The sequence below is a fragment of the Chelon labrosus genome, assembly GCF_963514085.1.
Source record: "Chelon labrosus genome assembly, chromosome: 6".
Classification (NCBI taxonomy): domain Eukaryota; kingdom Metazoa; phylum Chordata; class Actinopteri; order Mugiliformes; family Mugilidae; genus Chelon; species Chelon labrosus.
Window position 1 is genome coordinate 10,348,040 of NC_140342.1, and position 20,145 is coordinate 10,368,184.

The window sequence follows — 20,145 nt, forward strand, 5'->3', positions numbered from 1 at the left end:
CCTGTTAAATGTCTTTGTAAATAGGACATACTGTAACTGTTAGAGACTAGACATATGAGTAATTAAGTTTTGAACTGGGCCATTGGCACACATGCTACATAGAGCATATATTTATCGTTAGCATCACAGAAAGAAATGAGAAGAGAGTGACAGACAGAGACAGACAGATTGCATAACTTATTAACAGCCTTTCGCTCTCAATAACAGTATAATTAAGTTGTGGCACTTCCATCTCGTGACCACTTCAACTGCAGGAGTTCACATGAGTACTAGTGGAAGGCAGTAATTTGGTTACTCTCATTAACCAATGCTCTCTTGATCTTATGAGAAGGACACTTGACTGTGCTGCCTTTCTTATAGCATAAATATATATCCAAGGTCAAAAGGCTTATCTGAATACCTTCACTTAGTAGTTTGGTATGAGACACTGATCTGGATATTTTGTGACTTTCAGCAGTGCTGATAGACCTTGGGATCACTATAAATAACTAATAGCTAATTTGAATATTTCCCAAAGTTTATGTCTATCAATTTGGGGCCATTTGCACGACAGCGGATAGTGGTATTGACTTGTGTCATCTCTTATTTTTTATATACTTTAATAGCGATCAGTGACACACTGGAATTTCGTAACATTTCTCAGTACAACCCATGTGTTTATTCATACTTCAGAGTGTTTTGGATGTTTTGGACTTTTGCCCTGTGCTGGCTGTATCGATTTAAAGATACAAATAGACCTGCAGAAAAAAGCAAAATATGAGCATATTTAAACATCTGTCGAATACATTAGTGGATGGTATGTAATGCAAGAGCTTGACCAATCAAGCTCTATGAATTACATGAAGGTGATGACAAATGATTCTGCATCTGCAAGTGTTTTCCTTTTTATTGGTTTCATATAGTTTGTGATAACTAACTAACTGAGAGCAATGGTTTTGATAAGAAAAAACTGTCTGTGCATGTAGATTACCTGAGATGGTAATTATAAACAGCTTTTCACGTTCATATTTTGTTTAAAAATCTAAATCCGATTGCATCCTTAATACTGTTAAAGGATAAGAGGCACACACCCACTTTCACCTGACACCGAATCAACTCTACACTATCTATCTAAGACCCCTGTGTCACGAGACGCGTATGACCTTGCTAATGTAGGACATAACATTGTTGGTTTTGATGCTGCAAATGTGAACAGTGAAACTGCGCACATGACTCCAACTTGTCATAGTGTGCACCCAATTAAGAAACGGCGTGGATTCGTTCAGCTGCATTATTGAATCACAAACTGACTCTTCTGAGTGCGATCATCTGACCAGTTTTGAGAACAAAAAATAAAAAATAAAAAATCCAGGCATAGTTAGGATTGTCTGGATGGGGAAAGATAATCCAGCAGCTTCTGCTCTGCTGTGCTATCAAAAGTTACTTAAACATTGTCAGTAACATAATACTGTGGATAGACTAGGCAGTTACCAAGTGTGTTTATATTTGTAATTTTTGTAACTCTTTCCATTTGCAAGTTTTTACTTACAGTAGTGTTTAACATGACACTGTGAAGTTAGCGAAAGAGACTAAAATTAAAAGCTGACTTTAAATTAAATTTTTGTCTAAGGCTCTAAACATGCTGAACTTTATTCGGTTTGGATAAAATCAAGGCTTATGCATTACCTGTTTAGAAAAACATTAAAGGGTTTCTGTGACTGCCCTTTCATTAGATATGCAAATCGTTTACATTTTAAGAGTTTTAACTACAGGATACAAGATGTATCCTACATAACAGAAAAATATTTTTAATCTATGTGCAAGGCAGCCTTTGAGATTCCACACTCGTGTAAGATGCCTGTTGGGAGAACGGTGGGCTTCCAAACTAGTAATAATGTCACAAATCATGCTTGCAGGTAAACACCTTACAAGAGAAATGTTTCACCATTTTCAGCAAATGAATCTGACAGCAGGTTTAAAGGTGTACAATTCTGCACATACACCTCATTGTTTTGTGCAGCGAAGGTCAAACCTCAAAGAAAAGGAACAATCTCCAAAAAACATTTTTGAGTGGAGGAAATCTAGGGAATTTTAGAGAAATAAAACTTTTTCCATACTGATTGAAAAATCCCCTAAGTCCAACATGGTCACTATATTGTATTCATTGCCTGAATACACTAAAATATATTAAAAGGCTATGGACTGGGTGTAGGAAAAACGCTTGATGGTTGATAAATGGCTTCAAAGCGTCAAAGTATATTGACTCACGGATTGTCAAGTCTACTGGGAGACAGTGTAGGAATACATAACCTTTTGCGTCACCATTGTTTTCCTATGCACAGTAGGTGTTTTATGTTGATTATTTGTTTCTATTAGGTTTTTATGGATTTCAAATATTTCTCCAAATACTTCAAGATCGAACCTTAACAGGATGATTGTTGAAAGTCTGCACTTATAAGTGAAGCTCCGATTCAGTCAATGGGGAACATGTGAACAGTGCATGATCAGGGCGGAAACGACGTGACGTCTCTGCCTGGCTGACCAATAGCAGCGCCTGTTTCCAGCCTATGGTTGTACAGTAAATACTACCAGCTCTGTCTCCTTCCCTCTTGCTGCAGCGCTGCGATAATCAAGAAAAGATAATCAAGTCAAAGCCGCGAGTGTGCCATAAAACCGCTTGTTGGACCTGAGATATCTTACTGCCAGCAGTCTGCTCGGTGAGCTCGGATCTCTCCGGTGTTACAGAGGACATCCGTGTCAAAGGGGAACCTGGGCAAGCTGAGAGCGACAGAGGGGGTTTGTCGGCCCACTGCAGTCTGAATCACCGGAGTCTCGCCCCGCCGCTGGTTCAGCCATCGACGTCGTTCATCCACCGACGAGCGCATCCTCTGCAGAAATTAAAGGGAAGGGACGGGAACCGAGCCCGTGTTTGAACCTCTGCCGCAGCCCGAGGCGAGCTGCTTGGCAGGGCATGCTGAATAATGAGCCAAAGGGACACACTGGTTCATTTGTTTGCTGGAGGGTAAGTTCATTTTATTTATACATATATAAGGGGTATGTTTTTAAATGTCGATCCACAGTTTGAAATATAAATCCTCGTCTAGTTTATCCAGCTAACTAGCTTAAAGGGCCGTTTTCGTGTGCAGCAGTGTGCACGTTTGTCACGTAAGAAGCTAAACAGTTGCGCAAAACTTCCGGATAATCCTTCAAAATAAAACAAGCGATACCTTAAAAAGTTTACATTACAACGTCAGAGACTACGTTTCAGCTTGAGTCTGACTTCAGAGATATCACTGATTTCATCTTAGATTTTTTTTTTTTTGTCATTTAATTCCTACAAACAGCAGCGGTTTCCACTCAAGAGACGCTTTTATTTTGATGGCACGTGGAATTCATTTCCGCTGCTCTCTCGATGACTTACCGCTGCTACAATGGCATAATCTGAAAATGTAAGAAACCAGGAGATTGATCAGATGAATAAAATGAAATTCAGATTCCTGAATCATATTCTTATTTATCGATTGAAATTAATGTTTATATCACAACTAATGTAACATAATTTTGCAGTTGCTTAGGTAAAGCACCTTTTAATGTCAGAGATGATCCTCAGATAGAGCAACTGAGTAATTACCCTACAGACATCCATCTGTTAATATTTATTCCCTAAAACAAAGAGTTTTACTGTATTGAATAACAATATAACATGATTTATTTTGCTTGAACTTAGAGCCTGCACTGTAGGTGAGCAACACCCATCATTTACAGTTCTGCAAACAGGCCTAACAAGTTGTTCATTAAAGACAATGCAAACCCAAACGTAAAATTTTACAGTTAATTGGCCCACTGTGTTTCTCTTGAACTTAATCGTTTATTCGTCATTGTTGTCAGTTTCTCTGCGTCTGTTACCTCTCCTTTTTATCTCCGCACCAAAACTATTGACATTCAAATATGTTAATCCCATCACACCGCAGCTCCCCCGTTATGTCTCTCGTCAGGGTTTTAAAAAAAAACTGATAAACTTACAAGGCACATTGCTATCTTGAATAGGCAGAATCCTATTTGCTTTTCACAAAAACCGGAGCTAGAGGCCTCAGCGTAGAGCTGCCTCCCACAGCAGACACACGCAGCAGTGAGCGTAGCCCAGAAAGTAGGCCAAGGGTCACCACTGCCTGTGAGCATGAATGTGGGTCGGTTTTTTGAAAAGTAAATATAGCTGTTAGTGATTGCAGCAAGAGGAATTCACTGCCAGGATGTCAACATGTACCATAGGAGGTTTGCAGCTAGTATACTAAATCTTATGATTTGTCACTATGATAGTCAACTAGCACTTTTCAGCTTTGTAATGGTTTGATTGAGAAAGTTTGAGAATTGCACAAGAAACCACAAGAGCGTGTCGCCCAGGGACCGAGAATTAAGTACATTATCGAGATTGGTGGATTTCAAATAGTCACATTGATTGGAATTAAATTTTCTGATGGATTAATGTTCTCAAGTTTCCTCAGATCACTTGTGAGGAGTCACTTTTTTATTTACAACGTATGTCTTAGTCCAGTGAGCGGCTAAACAACTATCTTTGACACCACATTCTCGCCGTCTCAGGTGACAAAAGTCAGCAAAGTGTTATAGTTACGCCGAGCCGTAGTCAGTTTCCTCTGAACTCATCGTGAAACCAGTCTTTAGTTTTCACATCTTGAATATCACAACACCAGGTCATGGTGTGTGGATGTGCCCCTGCTCCTAGATAATTCTGGAGCTGAAGGGAATAACAGATTGTGTTACTAGTGATTAGTATTCGAGGATGGTTTAAAAATAAGACTGGCAGCTGCAATATGGTTTAACATGTTTAACATGCAGTATTTTCACAAACATGCTTGGAGCTCTTGTAATCACAGTCCCATAGCAAACGTTTGCTGATCATGCTCTGCATCCTGTCTGTCTTACCATGTCCTGTGTTTCAACATTCCCTTTCTAGATGTGGCGGTACGGTTGGTGCTATTTTGACTTGTCCTCTGGAAGTGGTAAAGACCAGACTGCAGTCATCTTCCATCACCCTGTACATCTCTGAAGTCCAGCTCAGCACTGTCAATGGGGCCAGCGTTGCCCGTGTTGCACCACCAGGGCCTCTGCACTGTCTCAAGTAAGGAGAATTATACTAATTGCTCATTTTGCCAACTTAATTTTGGGAAGATTAATTTCTGTTGGAGGGGGGGTAAATGTGTTCCGAGTCAAATCTTAATTTGTTTGTGACAATTGCATAGAGCTGGGAAATATACACTGATCAGCCACAAAATCTGCGACATTAAAACCACTGACAGGAAGTGTAAATAACATTGACCATCTTGTGACAATTCAGTGTTCACGACCTGGCAGTCATGTGGATGCCACTTAGACATGTACCGCCCACCTAAACCAGACAAGGCACCCCCAGCCCATAGCAATGACACTCCTTGATGGCAGCAGCCATCCCCAGCAGGATGCAGCCTGACACAGACACACACATGAAAACGGTTTAGGTACAACTCAAAACACATGAAAAACAGCACAAAGTGGCCTCCAGATTCACTAGATCCCAAACTGATCAAGTATCTGTGGGATGATCCACAGAGCCCCCTCCCCTCAACCCATTGGACCCAAAGATCCCCACTAACAACATTCTGTTGCCAGACACCACAGGTCACCCTCAGAAGGCCCATGTCAGTGAACAGTGTATATTAAATCGTGTACCCGTGTTAACATGTGCATGTTGCATGAGATTTTGTGGTTTTATGACTTCACTGATATCTTTTCCTGATGCAGGTATTAACTTAGTGAAGTATGCATTCATATACAAATTAGATTTAGCGTCACCTGATTGCATGCAATGTTATTTGCTCAAATAAAGGAAAAGGGACGCAAATCTGCAGTACAAATTGGGGGAAAGTTATTTTAATCCTTCTATCCGAGATGTGTTGCATACACAATGTGTTTGTTGTGACAGTAAACCTTCATGTCATTTAGTAAACTCTTATGAGAAAGCTTATGATCAAAAGAAACACACTTTGTCTGTGGCAAATCCACAGTAATAGTAAAACAGATCTGTGCGCGTGCACTGCCTTCTCTGTGATCGTACTGCGATGAATCTCAGGTTACACTTCTTAATAAGAAAAATATGTGGTCAAGACCAGACTGCAGATATTCTCCGTCACTCTGTACACGTTTGGAGGATATTCATTTGTTTTCCTCAATCCGTCACTTGACAGTAAAGGCAAATCTGTAAATGACCTAAAATAGACATAAAAAAGGCAGAAAAGCACTGATAGTGATGAATTGAGAACGCGTTTCTCCTTTTACACAACCCACCTGGGTACATGCTGAATCGACTGGAAGCTGACATGCTACCGATGACTGGAAATATTGCTTGCAGGAAAGCTTAACCTGGCCTTGGCGCGTAGGATTTGGGGAATAATGATGCATTTTAATGAACCACTTGTTTCAGTTGTAGACTGCAGCCAAATCGGCAAAGAAAACACTTGAGCAACATAACCGAGAAATAGTTTGTGTTTGGTTATCATTCATGGACAAAGCGAATAATTTAAGACTCATTTTGACCTTCCAGCTGTTACGCTCCAAATATCTACGAGGGAAACAATGCAAGAAATACACAATAATTCGTTCCCCTTATTGCAAAATTATATTTAATTCCACTTCTCATTGGCTTACCAAGTTACCAGAAAGATGGGAAGTGAGAAAGTGGGGGAATTCAACTCTGGTTCTGTTTGAATCTGGAACCTACTGGAAGCTTGTCTAGCTGGGTGTATGTAATAATTGTCGATTACTGAAGGATTAACTGTATTCAAGTAAATATTTAACAAAGCTTCTCTATCGGGCTCTACTCTCGTCCTCTAGGCAAGCTATTTCCATGACTGTCACAGAGCATGTCACACAGCGTTAGACATATTGCATAATGCACAAGCTGCTGTGTGTGGAATTTTCCACTGCCCCAGCGCTTGCATTAATAATGTTTTTGCAAATTAAGAATCTCACATGCCTAATCTCTCACGTTTATATACGGTTTGAGTAAATTTAACCTTTTTATGCAAACCCCAGATTTGGCAGGATATGCAGACAAAATACTAACTTTTTTTGTGCATAAAAAATCCCCATATGAAATCCAGAAGAATTCCCCATCTGTCATCAAAGTAACTAAACATGAACTTGTCAGCACTGGTTGTTTTTAGTCATGTTTTCAAACTGAATCTTTCTTCAGTATTTCAATTTACGAGAAGGCAGTTAATCCGGGCATGTTGTTGGCCTTAACATTGGGCTTGTGTTGACATAAAACCAACTTTTCGTGTTGTCGTTGATACAAGCAGCCACTAGCAGAAACCGGACACCACTATTACGCGGAGTATGGCAAGAAAAGAGTGGAAAGTAAGTGGGTCAGCATGCGGTGAGGTGCAGGCCAGGATCCATTTTAGAACGGCTTATGTTAACAAATGATTTGAATTCTGTGACTGCAGAAAACGCCTTCTCTCCAAGCTCTGTGCGTCATCCAGTCAACTTCAGACACTTACTTATCACATACTGTGAATCCCTTCTAAGTTAAGTATCGCTAAAACTTGCAACCACTGCAGGAAGCCACAAATGGACGAAAATGCTGCAGCCTATTCTATATTGTTTTTAAAAAGAATGGGAGCCACTATCGCACCTGAACAGCCAAGACTATCTGGCCTAAAGAACTGTTTCTCGACTTTGTATGTCTCATATTTATCTTTTCCAGGATGACTTCTTTTCTTTGACTGCACTTTGTATCACAGTATCAGTGAAAACATGAAGCAACTGGAGGTGAGCCACTAGCCGTGCTCCTTCCGAATCGGGTTACTGGGTTAGACTGGAGACACTCATTGAACTCGGGTGACAAGAGAAAAACAGAACACGTGAGCCGCCATGATACCGCCACCATAAACGCCATTGGAGCGAACACACCTGTCGTGTCATTTATTTTGGGCCTGGTGCGCCAATAGTGACCCCGTGTTTAATGTCAGACTGTGTTCAGTGTCACTGTGCCCTGGCAGTAGGCTCAAGAATTTCCGACTTACTTGGTCCATCTACTTAGGGCTCCCTCATTGCATATAAATTTAGCTGCAAAGAAGAAGTCTCCTCTGCAACTTCATTTCTATTTCCCATGGTGCCTCATGAACATCATTAATCACACTGCATGCAACCATTTTTTTATGTAAAGACATATTAGTCCACCTCAACACTGTGACCACAGAAATTCTGTGCTTTCCTTAGTGCCTAAGTGAAAATGCAGAAGGGTTTAGAAACTAAAAACTGTGGTAACCTTTCCATGTAACTCCTGACATGAAAGAATGAAAGTTAGAAATATTTTTGTTTTAATAAACATATAGTCCACTGAATCTTCCAGATCCTTGATAGATTCATAATTGTGAGTAAACATGAGCAGCACTCAAGAGTTCCTCGCCTATCAGTCACATGATAATATGTGGTACGTTTTAAGGTCTAGTGGTTAGAGCAGTGGGCTGTGCACGCGCACTGTAGGGTCACTTGGTTCAAATTTCCTCTACAACTATGGCTAAAGGCTGGTACATACTCCGTGAGAAGTTTGTTCTTGCAGCCCTCGTTTGGAAGTTCTCGCAGCTTGTTCTCGACGCATCAGCCGGGCAGATCTTCTTCGCTTCTCGTGAAGTATGCAAAAGCTTAAAGCACCCTTGAGCAAATGCCATGTGTGCTCACTTGGATGGATTGAAATGCAGAGAACAAATTCCTTGTATATCCCTGGCCAATAAAAGCTGTTATATTATAGTGGAGTATTGTATTCTTGCTCTTCATTCTGTTTGAATGACTCATTTTTCATTTGCTCTTTTCTGCAGGTTAATTCTAGAGAGAGAGGGACCCCGCTCACTCTTCAGAGGACTGGGTCCAAACCTTGTTGGCGTGGCACCTTCCAGGTATGCAAACTTATTATCTACAGTGATTTGGGTGTGTTGCATCGCTGCTCCTGATTACTTTGACCTTCAAGATGTCTTAAGCAATACCCAGCACGTGTACAAAAAAGGCAGGAGAAAAGAAAAAAAAGCATGTCTTGCATATCGTGACCAAAACAGCAGAGTAGGTCACCGCAATCTTTGAAACAGATTCAGTTCGACTGGGACAATGTTATCAGCTCTGGCATGGACTGTAGCAGAGAATAAAGGCGTCATTCACTTCACACGTTACATCAAACCTGGTGCTACGTTCTTGCTCAGGAATGTCTTTGTCACTAGATCCTCTTAGGTTTATTTTCTTGCTCCCTCAGCTATTATGTCATCAGAAATGATCGCAAACACAGAATTGAATGCTGAACCCACAACAGTGCCATGTAAATCTGTGCTTTTTTAAATCAGAGCGGAAATGAGCAGGGTCCCTGATTCTTAGCTTATTGGAGCGGGGTTGCGTCACAGCTCGGACTCTGAATCAGAATGAAACGGCAGTAGCAGCAGGCGCTGGCCAGATGTGACACATTCATCATGTGACAGTTGCTGTTGTTGTTGTTACAATGGAGTTTCTGTACTGAGGCAGTTGCGTTTGCTTCTAATCCCCCTGCCTGAGTTGTGTTGCTCTCCTTAGCTACTGCTGTATCACATGACCACTGACATTTTTCTCCCGTTGGTTTGTTTTTATATTTGAGCCACAATTTCCATACCTCTCTGTCTTCATTGCTCCCACCAGTATGCCTCTCTTAATTCAGAACTGTTCTATACTTCGGGCCATTGTATAACCTGTCTGATCAGACTGTCAGAGGGTTGAAACATGCCCTTGAGAGAGTGTGTGCGTGTGCGTGTTAGTCCTATGGTCTACTTGTATGGAAATGGATTTGGTGGCTGGATGTGCTATAGGAGGATATTGTTACATAAGGGATGAACCTGATGAACTCCTAGTCTTATGTGCAGTTTAATGGAGCGCTTGAATGCTTTCCAATATTACCCTTGTAAAAATATTTTCATACTGCTGAACAAGTTCCCGTAGCTGCATGACACATACTGTAGAAAATAACTGAATGATTAAAACAAATGTAGTTATGGTCCCACTGCTACATAATGTGGAGAATACACGACATACTGGTTTTACATGATTTTATTCTGTTTTATTTCACAATCATTTATGAAGTTTCTTGTGGAAACGTAAGGTTATTAAATAGAACTGATGCTAATTTATTTTTAGATTAATTTACATAATGCTAACAAAGTAGCATGAGTACAGAAAAGTACACGCACAAATTCGCACGTAGGATGAAATGCCAGGGTATTTATAGACTGGATAAAAACTGCTTACCAAATTAGGGAATCATGGGCAGTCAAATTCATGACTTCCGGTGAATGGCATCAAGGTATGCAACATTTTCAGACATACACATATAGAATATCGTTGAATGAAATTCAGTCCCATTTATGTGCAGAGGGAGGATTTGGTTGCTGGGCCACAGAGTTATTCTGTCCTGTTATAGCTACTGGAAAACAAAACAAAAAACATCTTCAGATGCTAATGAGAGCATGCTCCGCTGGACATGCTGCTGGCAGGCATTCATTAGCAACACACACACACAAAACACATGTGAGGACAGCTTGCACATCCAACACCATTCATTTCATATGAGCGTCGCAAACGTGCATTCAGAGCCCCTCGGATAATTCATCCGCATAGCAGCATGCGTGCTCTTCGGTTCAGAATGAGGGCAGGGAGGCAGGAAGTTGCTGGATTTAATTCCACTCGTTGACTAAATCCTATGATTTTATTTAGTGAAGAGCAGCTTGAATCATGGGAGATAAATCTGCTGCTAAAGCATGGCGCCCATCCACGCATACAGATCAACTCCTCTGAGTGGTTTCCTTTTACATGGCATATTAGCTGGCGCTTAGCTCTATCTCATTTCCCAGTGTACAGTTTAGGCCAAATTTAATTTTAATGCAGTTGAAGTAACGTTTTTGTCCTTAATGTGGTTAACTTGCAGTCATGGTCACAGTCAGTGGTCTTATATTTTGCATTTGATCCCTGAATGCATCATCTTTATTTATTTATTTTTGTTTTCTTCATGATTGCTTTAGCTCATGGTTTCCTCTCTTTTCCTTCGTCATGGTGTTTTGTGCCACAGGGCGATCTACTTTGCGGCCTATTCAACAGCCAAGGAGAAGCTGAATGGAGTGCTGGAGCCAGACTCCACCCAGGTGCATATGGTGTCTGCTGGCCTGGCAGGTAATGATGGCTCCTTCTCCCCCACCCTTCTATCTGTCTGTCTGTCTGTCAGTCAGTCAGTCACTCACTATGTCTGCTGGCTTTATCTGTCTGTCTGTTTTATCCGTCTGTTTTCTCTATATTCCTGTCTGTCTGTCAGTCTGGCTGGGCAGTGTATCTCACTGATGGGTTTTAATTTAAAAAAAAAAAAAAAAACATGCTAAAGATATTTCATTTTGTCTTGATTAGATAGTTTTTCATTTTCTTTATCTTTTCATAATTTTTCCTCTCAACTTTCAGTACCCCAGACACTACCCTTCCCCTAGACCTGAAGCATGCTAATGCTAATGATATCTGTCATGCGTAGGTTAGCTGTTTCATGTATAGAAATAATAAATATAAACAAGAAGGTTTATCAGAAAGCACAATTTAAGACTCTCAGGATCAAGCTGACCTTGACTGTCGACCTACGTTTACTCTGAAACCCAGCCACGAGAGATGCTGCAAATGCTGCACATGACATGCTACAGCACTTCAAAGAGTTGATCTCCCTCCTTGACAGGACCTTTAAACAATTGCACTTATTTATATATCTTATCTTTTTTACTAACTCTCAGACGCTTTTTTCCAAACATTGCCTATCTGTAGATACACTAATCAGCTCTGATAAGTCACGATTTTGTCTCTTCATGGTGGCCTTGACAGTCCACAGATAGTCAAGGAGGCAAATCCTCATATCACCAGTGTCGGACACTGATGTACTAAACTCAGAGGAGCGCCAACACACAGACAATCACATGTTATACTGCCCCATTGCTGGCATTCATACAGTGATTGCTCTGTGTATATATCCTAAAACACTGAAACATTAAGGTCCTCAAAGTTTTGGTTGTGCTTTCCTCTTCTCCCAGCCCCATTGTACCCCCATGTCCTCCATTATTATTTTCCCTCCTTTCCCTCCTTTCCTCCTTTTTTGTATTCTTTCATTATGAGGCCTCTCCAGTAAATGGTTTAACATCCCAGTTGTCACTTAAACAGTGTGGTGTGGGCCCCCCTTCTTTGCTCTGTGTGTATAGAGAAGAAAACACGGCCCCCAAAGGTCAACCGGGGCCCCAGGCACTCGGGCGGACACGTCAGGTAGCACCCCATTTCTTTACACTGGTATGATGAAAAACCAAGGTGATATTTATGAATATTTAAACAGTTCATAATGGTTATTCATTTGTAATGATATTACCATTGCTTACGGCAACATGTTTGCTGCTGCTGGTGTGTGGTGTTAGGCTCTCATGATTTTCTTTATTGCTTAGTCTTGACACACACCTCCCCTCTCCCCTTAGCGTTTTCCATCAATATAGTAAAGGTAAAGTAATGACACACTTGTGTGCATTTTTTTTTGTTGTCAGCACAAAAGAAATGCTAACCTTGTCACCGCCACAGAAGGTTGCACTTGCCGTGTTTCATTTCTTTGTTCGTCATCCATCAACACCATTAGTGCTCCTGTCATTTCTTTTCAAGGAGAACCCGCGTCAGTCCACTACCTAAAAGGCTGTTGCTATTTCCACACCGCTATTGCCTCTTGTCCTTTCTTAAATTGGTTGAGTTTAGTTGAAGTTTAACCCCATGAGTACTCAAATTTCTGTTTGGATGCACTGAAGGCAGAGACGTGTTCTTGATGCCATCGGTCAAACCAAAACACAGCACAATGATAAGAGTTAGTTTTCAGTTTTCACTCACTGGTGTTGTTTCCTCGTGTCTCACACATTCCTTCATCAGCTTTGCAGTTGCATACATTTATCTTATTACCCTGATAGATGCAACCAAGATACCTGTAAAGGATACATAAAACAACCTGAGCTCTTTAGTTAGTGTTGGAACTGATTAACAGATGGACTACACGGTTTAACAGAGTCTCCTCAAGAAGATCAACACTGACCAAGAACAGGGTTATAGAGTCATGAGAGAGTTTATGCCATTAAGTGTAGACTAAGACTGTGGCATCGACACCATAAACCCCAGTAACTATACTGCCAATGATTATCCTGATACTGGGTAAATGCTTCCAGTTTTAGTCGCTGCGTTTTACGGCCTCCCCACTTGGAGAAAGAGTCCCACTACTTCACTTCTTTTCCCTTTCAGTAGTTAAGCTAAAGCATGTTACTGAATCTAGGTCAAACTGCTCTGGAGAAGTTTCACAGGGACTGTGCGCCTGTTGTAGGATTATAATGTACAACATGCAGCAGCATGTCAAAATGCAGATGCTGCTCTTTAGGGTTTGAGCTCAGAACAGGAGCGAAGCTTGTACAGTGTCTGGATGGGCTTCGTATGTATCAAGAAGGCAGCAAGTACTCCCCTTACCAGTTATAGTTACTTTGTGCCTCTTGTGCTGCTTGCATTTACAGATAGATACAGAAATAGATATGGGAAACAGCTAAGCTCACAACGGTCTCCGTTTCAGTTTTCTCTCAGAGCAAATGTGCAGGTATTTGTTTATGGGCAACCGGTGTGCTATTAATCTAATTTTAAGTCTAAGTAAGTTGGAATGAAATGAATCATAAAGCAGTTTTAGAAATGGTTAAATTGCTACTCCCACTATCAACAGTAAGTTTCCTTTTTAACCATAAGTATTTTTTTTAACAGTATGGTAGTGGTAAAGCTCCTTTTTAAGAAACTTGTCTAATAAGTGTATCTAGAAATGTATTCGTCCACCTAATTTTTTCATTTCATCATCATCAATATTTTCATCCCTCTTCATCACAACTGCGTTAGTGTTTCACACAAAACGGCAAGGTTAGCATTTCCACCTGCCTCCTCTTTATCTTCACACTTATTAATACTTAGTATTTGAGCATTTGATCTCCTTCTGTCTCTAATATGTGGAACACAATACATACCAGTGGCACAATGATTATGAAGAATACATCCTCAGTTTTATTTGCCTTTGTATTTGTTCTTGTGTTTTACCTCGCTCTTGTGAGACAGAGCTGGAGTTTTGGATTGGGATGGCTTCTTTATTTTATTTTTCATACAAGCTGAAAAAGTGGGAACAAAGTGAAAGTTAAAAGTTTAAATCCAGAGAATTTAAGCACATAAGAGTAAATTAGATGTAGTTTGGGGGAAAGATGGAGGGGGGAGTTAGTCCTTCACCTCCATCTCTTCTCCATCTACTTGATGGGGCGGGTGGTTGGTTGGTGGGGTTTGGGGGTGGATGTGACTGCTGCTTGTGTGTGACTGTGGTATAGAAAAGCCTGTGTCTATTTTAGGGCTTTACTGTAAAGCTTTCACCCCGTGCGTGATTGGGTGGGACACCCCCGCCATCTGAGCCCCCCATATCTGCAGGCTACTAGCTGCAGCGGGGAGGAGCTGGAGGAGCTTTGCCCCTCCCTCGTGAGTACACGCCATAGACGCTACTTCATTCTACTTCCCTCTTTTTTTTCTTCTTCTTCTCTTCTTCTCTCCAACAGACCTGTGTAATCCTTTCCTCTTCACGCAGTTGCCTTGACTTAGGTCTCTGTTGCTGTGATACGGTAGACGTGACCGAGGTCTCTCTGTAGACGCGCCGTGGTGTTAGCTGTTCTGTGCAAATGGCCATGTTTTATTTATTTCTCCATGGCACATGGTTTACCGACAAACTTGTAAAGAGGCTTGGTGCCATTTTGTAATGATACAAAATGCACATTAATAAGCTTTATACAATTCGCATCAAGTTTTACATTACTGTGTATTATTCTAATACACAAACACAATGTAAAAAGGTATTACCTGTATAAATGAGCACACATACACAGTATTATGTATATATTCCAAATGCTTTTTCAGGGGCATTTGTTTGGTTTTAGGTTACAGTTTCACTTTAATTGAACACTATGTTTGACTGTGCAGACAGACAGACAATGGACCATAGTTACTCACGGCTATTAGGATATAAACGGCTGCACTAAATTCCTTCCCGGAGACTTCCCACTTTACTGAATAATTGAACACACCGTTTTGCTTGCCTGTGCAAGAAGTTTATGTCCTAGACCTACAGCCGCTCTGTAGTGTCTGACCAGTTCACCGCTGGTTCATCACATGGCATGTAATTACAATAAAGTATGTCTATTGATTAGCATAACAGTCACGGAAAAGTTAGCGCTGTTTCTCATGCCAGGGCTTCTGTTGTGACATGAATTTGTGCAGCGGCATTTGTAAGAGTGACCTGTAGTTTCTGTGAGTGTGTGTATTTCAAAACAAATGTAAAGACTTAAAAAAAAAAAAGATGAGCTCATTTCGTAATTGCGAAGAATATTTATTAGGATCACAGCATCTATCATTAGCATTTAAAAGAGCCAGACTCCCGGCCTAAAATGAATTTGCTGCTTGGCCTCGTTTCCCAGCGTTTACACTCTCGGTAGATATGTTTCAAGATGATGAAATAGACTCATAAATAAAGCACTCGTAGCTCAAGGCTGCTGCTGCCTTCATGCACCGCTGTTAGCTAAGACACTTTACTTCAGGCAGAGAGTTGTTTGGTTTACATGCACCCGAGCAGCATTTCACATGAGGAGGATCAATGTGTGAACAGCACTTTGAGGAGCATGTTTTTTTTTGTCTGTAACTCAATGAATGATGTTTCAAATTTGGATTAAATTAGTAAACGTATAGTCTTAATTATTCTGTGTAATTTTATATATGAGTTGAAATTAGATAATACAAAAAAACGAAGCCAGTTGATCCTGTTACGTGAAGTGCTTTCTCACTGTTCTTGTGCAGTATAGAATATTTAGTAAAGCTGATTTGAATGTGTACTTCCAAGTGTCTCTGCCTCTGTCTGAACCTCTCACCTCCTCTGAATTTCCAGGGTTCACCGCCATCACGGCCACCAATCCCATCTGGCTGATCAAGACCCGTCTGCAGCTAGACGCCAGGTGAGGGAGCTTAAGCCGTCTTTCCATAAGTCTAGAAGCTGCAGTGAGACGTATTCGTATGGCACATGTGATTTCTTGTAACGGCAATGAGAGTGAAATGTCACCGTTATTGGATTCTGATTTAAAAAAAATCTCTCTGTGATTGCAGGAACCGAGGAGAGAGGCGTATGAATGCCTTTGAGTGCGTGCGGCGGGTGTACCAGATGGACGGCCTACGAGGCTTCTACAGAGGCATGTCGGCCTCCTATGCTGGCATCTCTGAGACGGTCATCCATTTTGTCATCTATGAAAGTATCAAACGTAAGCTGCTGGAGTCCAAGGCCCACGCCAGCATGGACGAGGAGGAGGAGGCCGTCAAGGACGCCTCAGACTTTGTGGGCATGATGCTTGCGGCAGCCACCTCCAAGACCTGCGCCACCTCCATCGCCTATCCTCACGGTAACCTTCTGTCTCACTGGCCTTTATTTCTTTCGGTCTAATGTGTCCTAGCGTTTGTTTTAACAGTTTTCTTTCTTTTCAAATTGCAGAGGTGATCCGCACACGACTACGAGAAGAAGGCAGCAAGTACCGCTCCTTCTTCCAGACTCTGTTGACGGTACCCAAGGAGGAGGGATACCGGGCGCTTTACCGCGGCCTCACCACCCACCTCGTTAGACAGATTCCCAACACCGCCATCATGATGTGCACCTACGAGGTGGTGGTCTACCTGCTTGGCCGTTAGCCCACCAGGAATGTGTCCTTTCTCTTTGAAGAGGGAGAGGCAGTTGGCAAATGACTGAGAAGGATGCCCTCTGGCTTGGAGCAATGGGTATGAAATGTCAAAATGAAGACCAAAGGAAACCCCAACATACTAAGATAGTGGACCAGAATAAGACAAACGGAGAACAAAAAAAGATGAAGGAGTAACAGCTTTTTGGTACCATTTCAGCGTCATCCCCTCCAGTTCCCTTTGTCGGGACGCTGGACCAAATACGAGGGTGTCACATTTCACAAAGGCTGGGAGGAGAAACAAAAAAAGCTCTGAAGGATGAGATTTTAAGTAACGACCTTAACAAAACAGGGTTAGTTAGCATCACTGGCTTAGAGAGCAGAATGACAAAAAGCTGTTTTTACTCTTGTATCGATACTGTGGGAGGAGAATGCTTGGAGGCAACAGAACTTGGCAGGACAGGTGAAAATTAAACGTGAGTCAATTTCAATAATCAAATAATCTCTACCTGGCACTGTTGTCAGTATTAGCCTGCACTCGCTTCAGTGCTGTGAGACTACTGTACTGTGTTTGTATTGACTAGCGGTTAAATAATGTTCATTTAACGTGGAATGTCAGAAGGAAGTTGCATTTTAAGACTTTTTTTAAGTCGCCACCCACCTTTGCACTACAAACAGAGTGGCTTGAAGCATTCTCCTCTGAGCACTGCAGTCAGCCGTCACCCTCGGCGGGCCTGTAGCTCAGCAGTGCACCCTCCTGCCAAATACAATGAAACACAATAACGAACTTGATGATTGGTCGCTCAAGCACATGCCCCAGACACTAGCCACTGTTTATTAAGTTAAAAACCTAACCGTATTCCTCTGGTGACGTGGTTAGGCTGAAGTAGGCCTCTAGTGTTTGGTGACACTTTGTTAAAACTGAAGATGTGAAACTAAGATGTGAAGTGTGCGACTGTCCAAAAGGTACCAAGTATCTAATAGAGTGATGCTACTTGAATATAGCGCTCGGGGGGGATGTTGGAGTGGGAGAAGATGGAAGGAGTTTTATCACGCAATTAGGCTGTTTGTGAGTGTGTGTCTGTGTGTCTGTGTGTGTGTGTGCGCGTTTAACAACTTGAATGGTCCGTGTTCAAGAACGTATGTGTGCGTTCGTGTGTAGTCATGTGTGCCTGCATGTATAATAAATATCTACTCCAGATTTCCCTCCACTGACTATTAATCTTGCAAGACACTGCGGTTCGGAGCGCGGAGAAGCTCCTGTGCGGTGCTGGGAGCGGTGCTGGGAGCCGTCCCGTCCCGCTCCCACGCCGTTTGTTTTCCTTCCAGTGGCTTCCAACTGACCTGATAACATGCACTTTTGTGGCCTTTTGGGGGCTTGTGCTTTGCATTTTATTGTGTGGACAGTTTCAACTTGTACATTGTAAAAGAACAAAAAGTATTACTGTATATCAAAATGGTATTTTGCGCAACTGTTCTTATAGCAGATATATTGTACAGTTTAGAGTTCTCAGTAGCTGTGAGAGACGTCCAAATGTTTGTATATAATATAGATACTGTATATGCATATCTTTGTTTTCTTTAAACCCATTTATGATCATGATCTGTAGTTTGCATCCGCAAATGATTGTTTTTGTGCAATTCCTTTTTCCGTTTGTATGTCGCTGTAAGCTGCCATGCGAACACGTGCTGATATGAAAGCTTACAAATGCATATGTGTAAGCGTCAGAGCCGTAGGATTGGTTAGTTGTTTGTACCATGTTCATAAAAAAGTGTTTGAGTTTCGCATCATTTTGGGGTGTTTACATTGTTCTTTCCTGCCTGATTCATTTTAGTTCTCCCAGCAACTTGTGTTGAATCATACAAGAGAGGTGTTTTAATGAGAGAGTTCAGGAACTGGGATCATCTTTCTACGACACTGTAAACATTATCACAGCTACTTTGACAAATCCAGAAATTGTTGAGCTGATCTTTTATTGAAAAAGGGTTATTGGAAGGAAATGTAAATGTGTCCCTTTGAATGTCCACATTGCACAGATAGAGAATGATCTTCCGGGGAATCTTTGGCACACATTTTGCACCTAGGCACAAAATTTCCCTTGAAAACAATTATGTTTTTTTATTATCCAATAACGGGACATTATCCTTACGTGACAATTAAAACTTGTGTGAGTTCAATTCACACGCATAGAGACAGTTTCCGTGTTCAAAAGAATCTAATGTGTTCGTGCTTGATCCTGTTCTTGAACGCTCTCATTTCCCCCCTGTGTTGCAGTGGCATTTCAGAGGTAAACTGATGTGTTTTAACTTGTAATTGTTGATTGATTTTTTTTTTTCAGTCTCCATTGACGTGTTGCTAACCCAACCTGCTGCTGTGGCAAAAAAAAAGAAAAGAAAAAAAAAATGCTGACTCGTTTTAACATTCATGTTTTCCTGGAAAACACTAATAGCTTCTGTGTTTAGCTCTGTTGCAGTAATACTTGAGGTCAAAATAACCCAAATGTGACATGAACAGGCAACTGGACAAAGAGTACAGAAATCTCACTTTATATATATATGTGTGTATTTTTATTTTTATTTTTTTTTTGTTAAAAAAAAAACTCATTTCAGAGTCAGTATGCAATTCAGTGTCTTTACCCTGTAAACTTGGTCAGGATGCAGCTTGAAGCAGGGCTCAGTGAAACCGACTCAGTCGTTAATGTGTTTGTTTTGTTTCCTTTTTTAAACACAAAAGTAAATAAAAAAACTATTTGAAACTAAAATTGAGTCAGCTTTGTGTATTTATTCACATGTGCACTGTTGCCAGAAATATTTTTAGCTTATTTATTTAGCATGTTGATCCGCGAGTTGAAGAGAGGCTACACAGTAGTTGGATGGATAAAATAAATTCTCACTTTGAATGACATGTAAAATCGTTTCTTATTCCTAATGAAAAGGGAAGACTTGGTTGTATTGTTTTACCACGTATATTGTATATTGACAGCCCAAAGTACGACAAAGGAAAGGGGATATAAATCTGTATTCTAAAAATCAACAACAAAACTGAAATAATGTTCAATAATGTGCGTCAGTGTAGTGTTAATGTGTAAATGTTCAAGAAGTTTTAATTATGTGAAGCTTTAAGACAATAAATAATGTCCATGAATTGGTTGCATTTACCTCTTGTCACCGCGAGGAGGAGCCAAATTGCTTCTTAAAGAATTGACCAGAGCAGAAGTTGTATTCATTTAATTTCCTTGGTTTGGGTTGTATGTCATAATTAAAATAAAATTAAAATCTAAATTCAGCTAGAGAACCCCCAAACCCTTACTCTACATGTAAATAAATAAACAAATACGTT

General features: G+C 40.9%; 1 protein-coding gene across 1 annotated transcript; it reads left to right on the forward strand.

Moving 5' to 3' along the window:
- The first annotated feature begins 2,473 nt into the window (after positions 1-2,473).
- slc25a36a (solute carrier family 25 member 36a) lies at positions 2,474-19,584 on the forward strand. Its single transcript, XM_084545862.1, has 7 exons — positions 2,474-3,001; positions 4,952-5,116; positions 8,853-8,930; positions 11,111-11,211; positions 16,031-16,097; positions 16,246-16,535; positions 16,625-19,584. The coding sequence occupies exons 1-7, from the start codon at positions 2,961-2,963 to the stop codon at positions 16,816-16,818; spliced, it is 936 nt and encodes a 311-aa protein (XP_084401988.1). The 5' UTR covers positions 2,474-2,960; the 3' UTR covers positions 16,819-19,584.
- Positions 19,585-20,145: the final 561 nt, after the last annotated feature.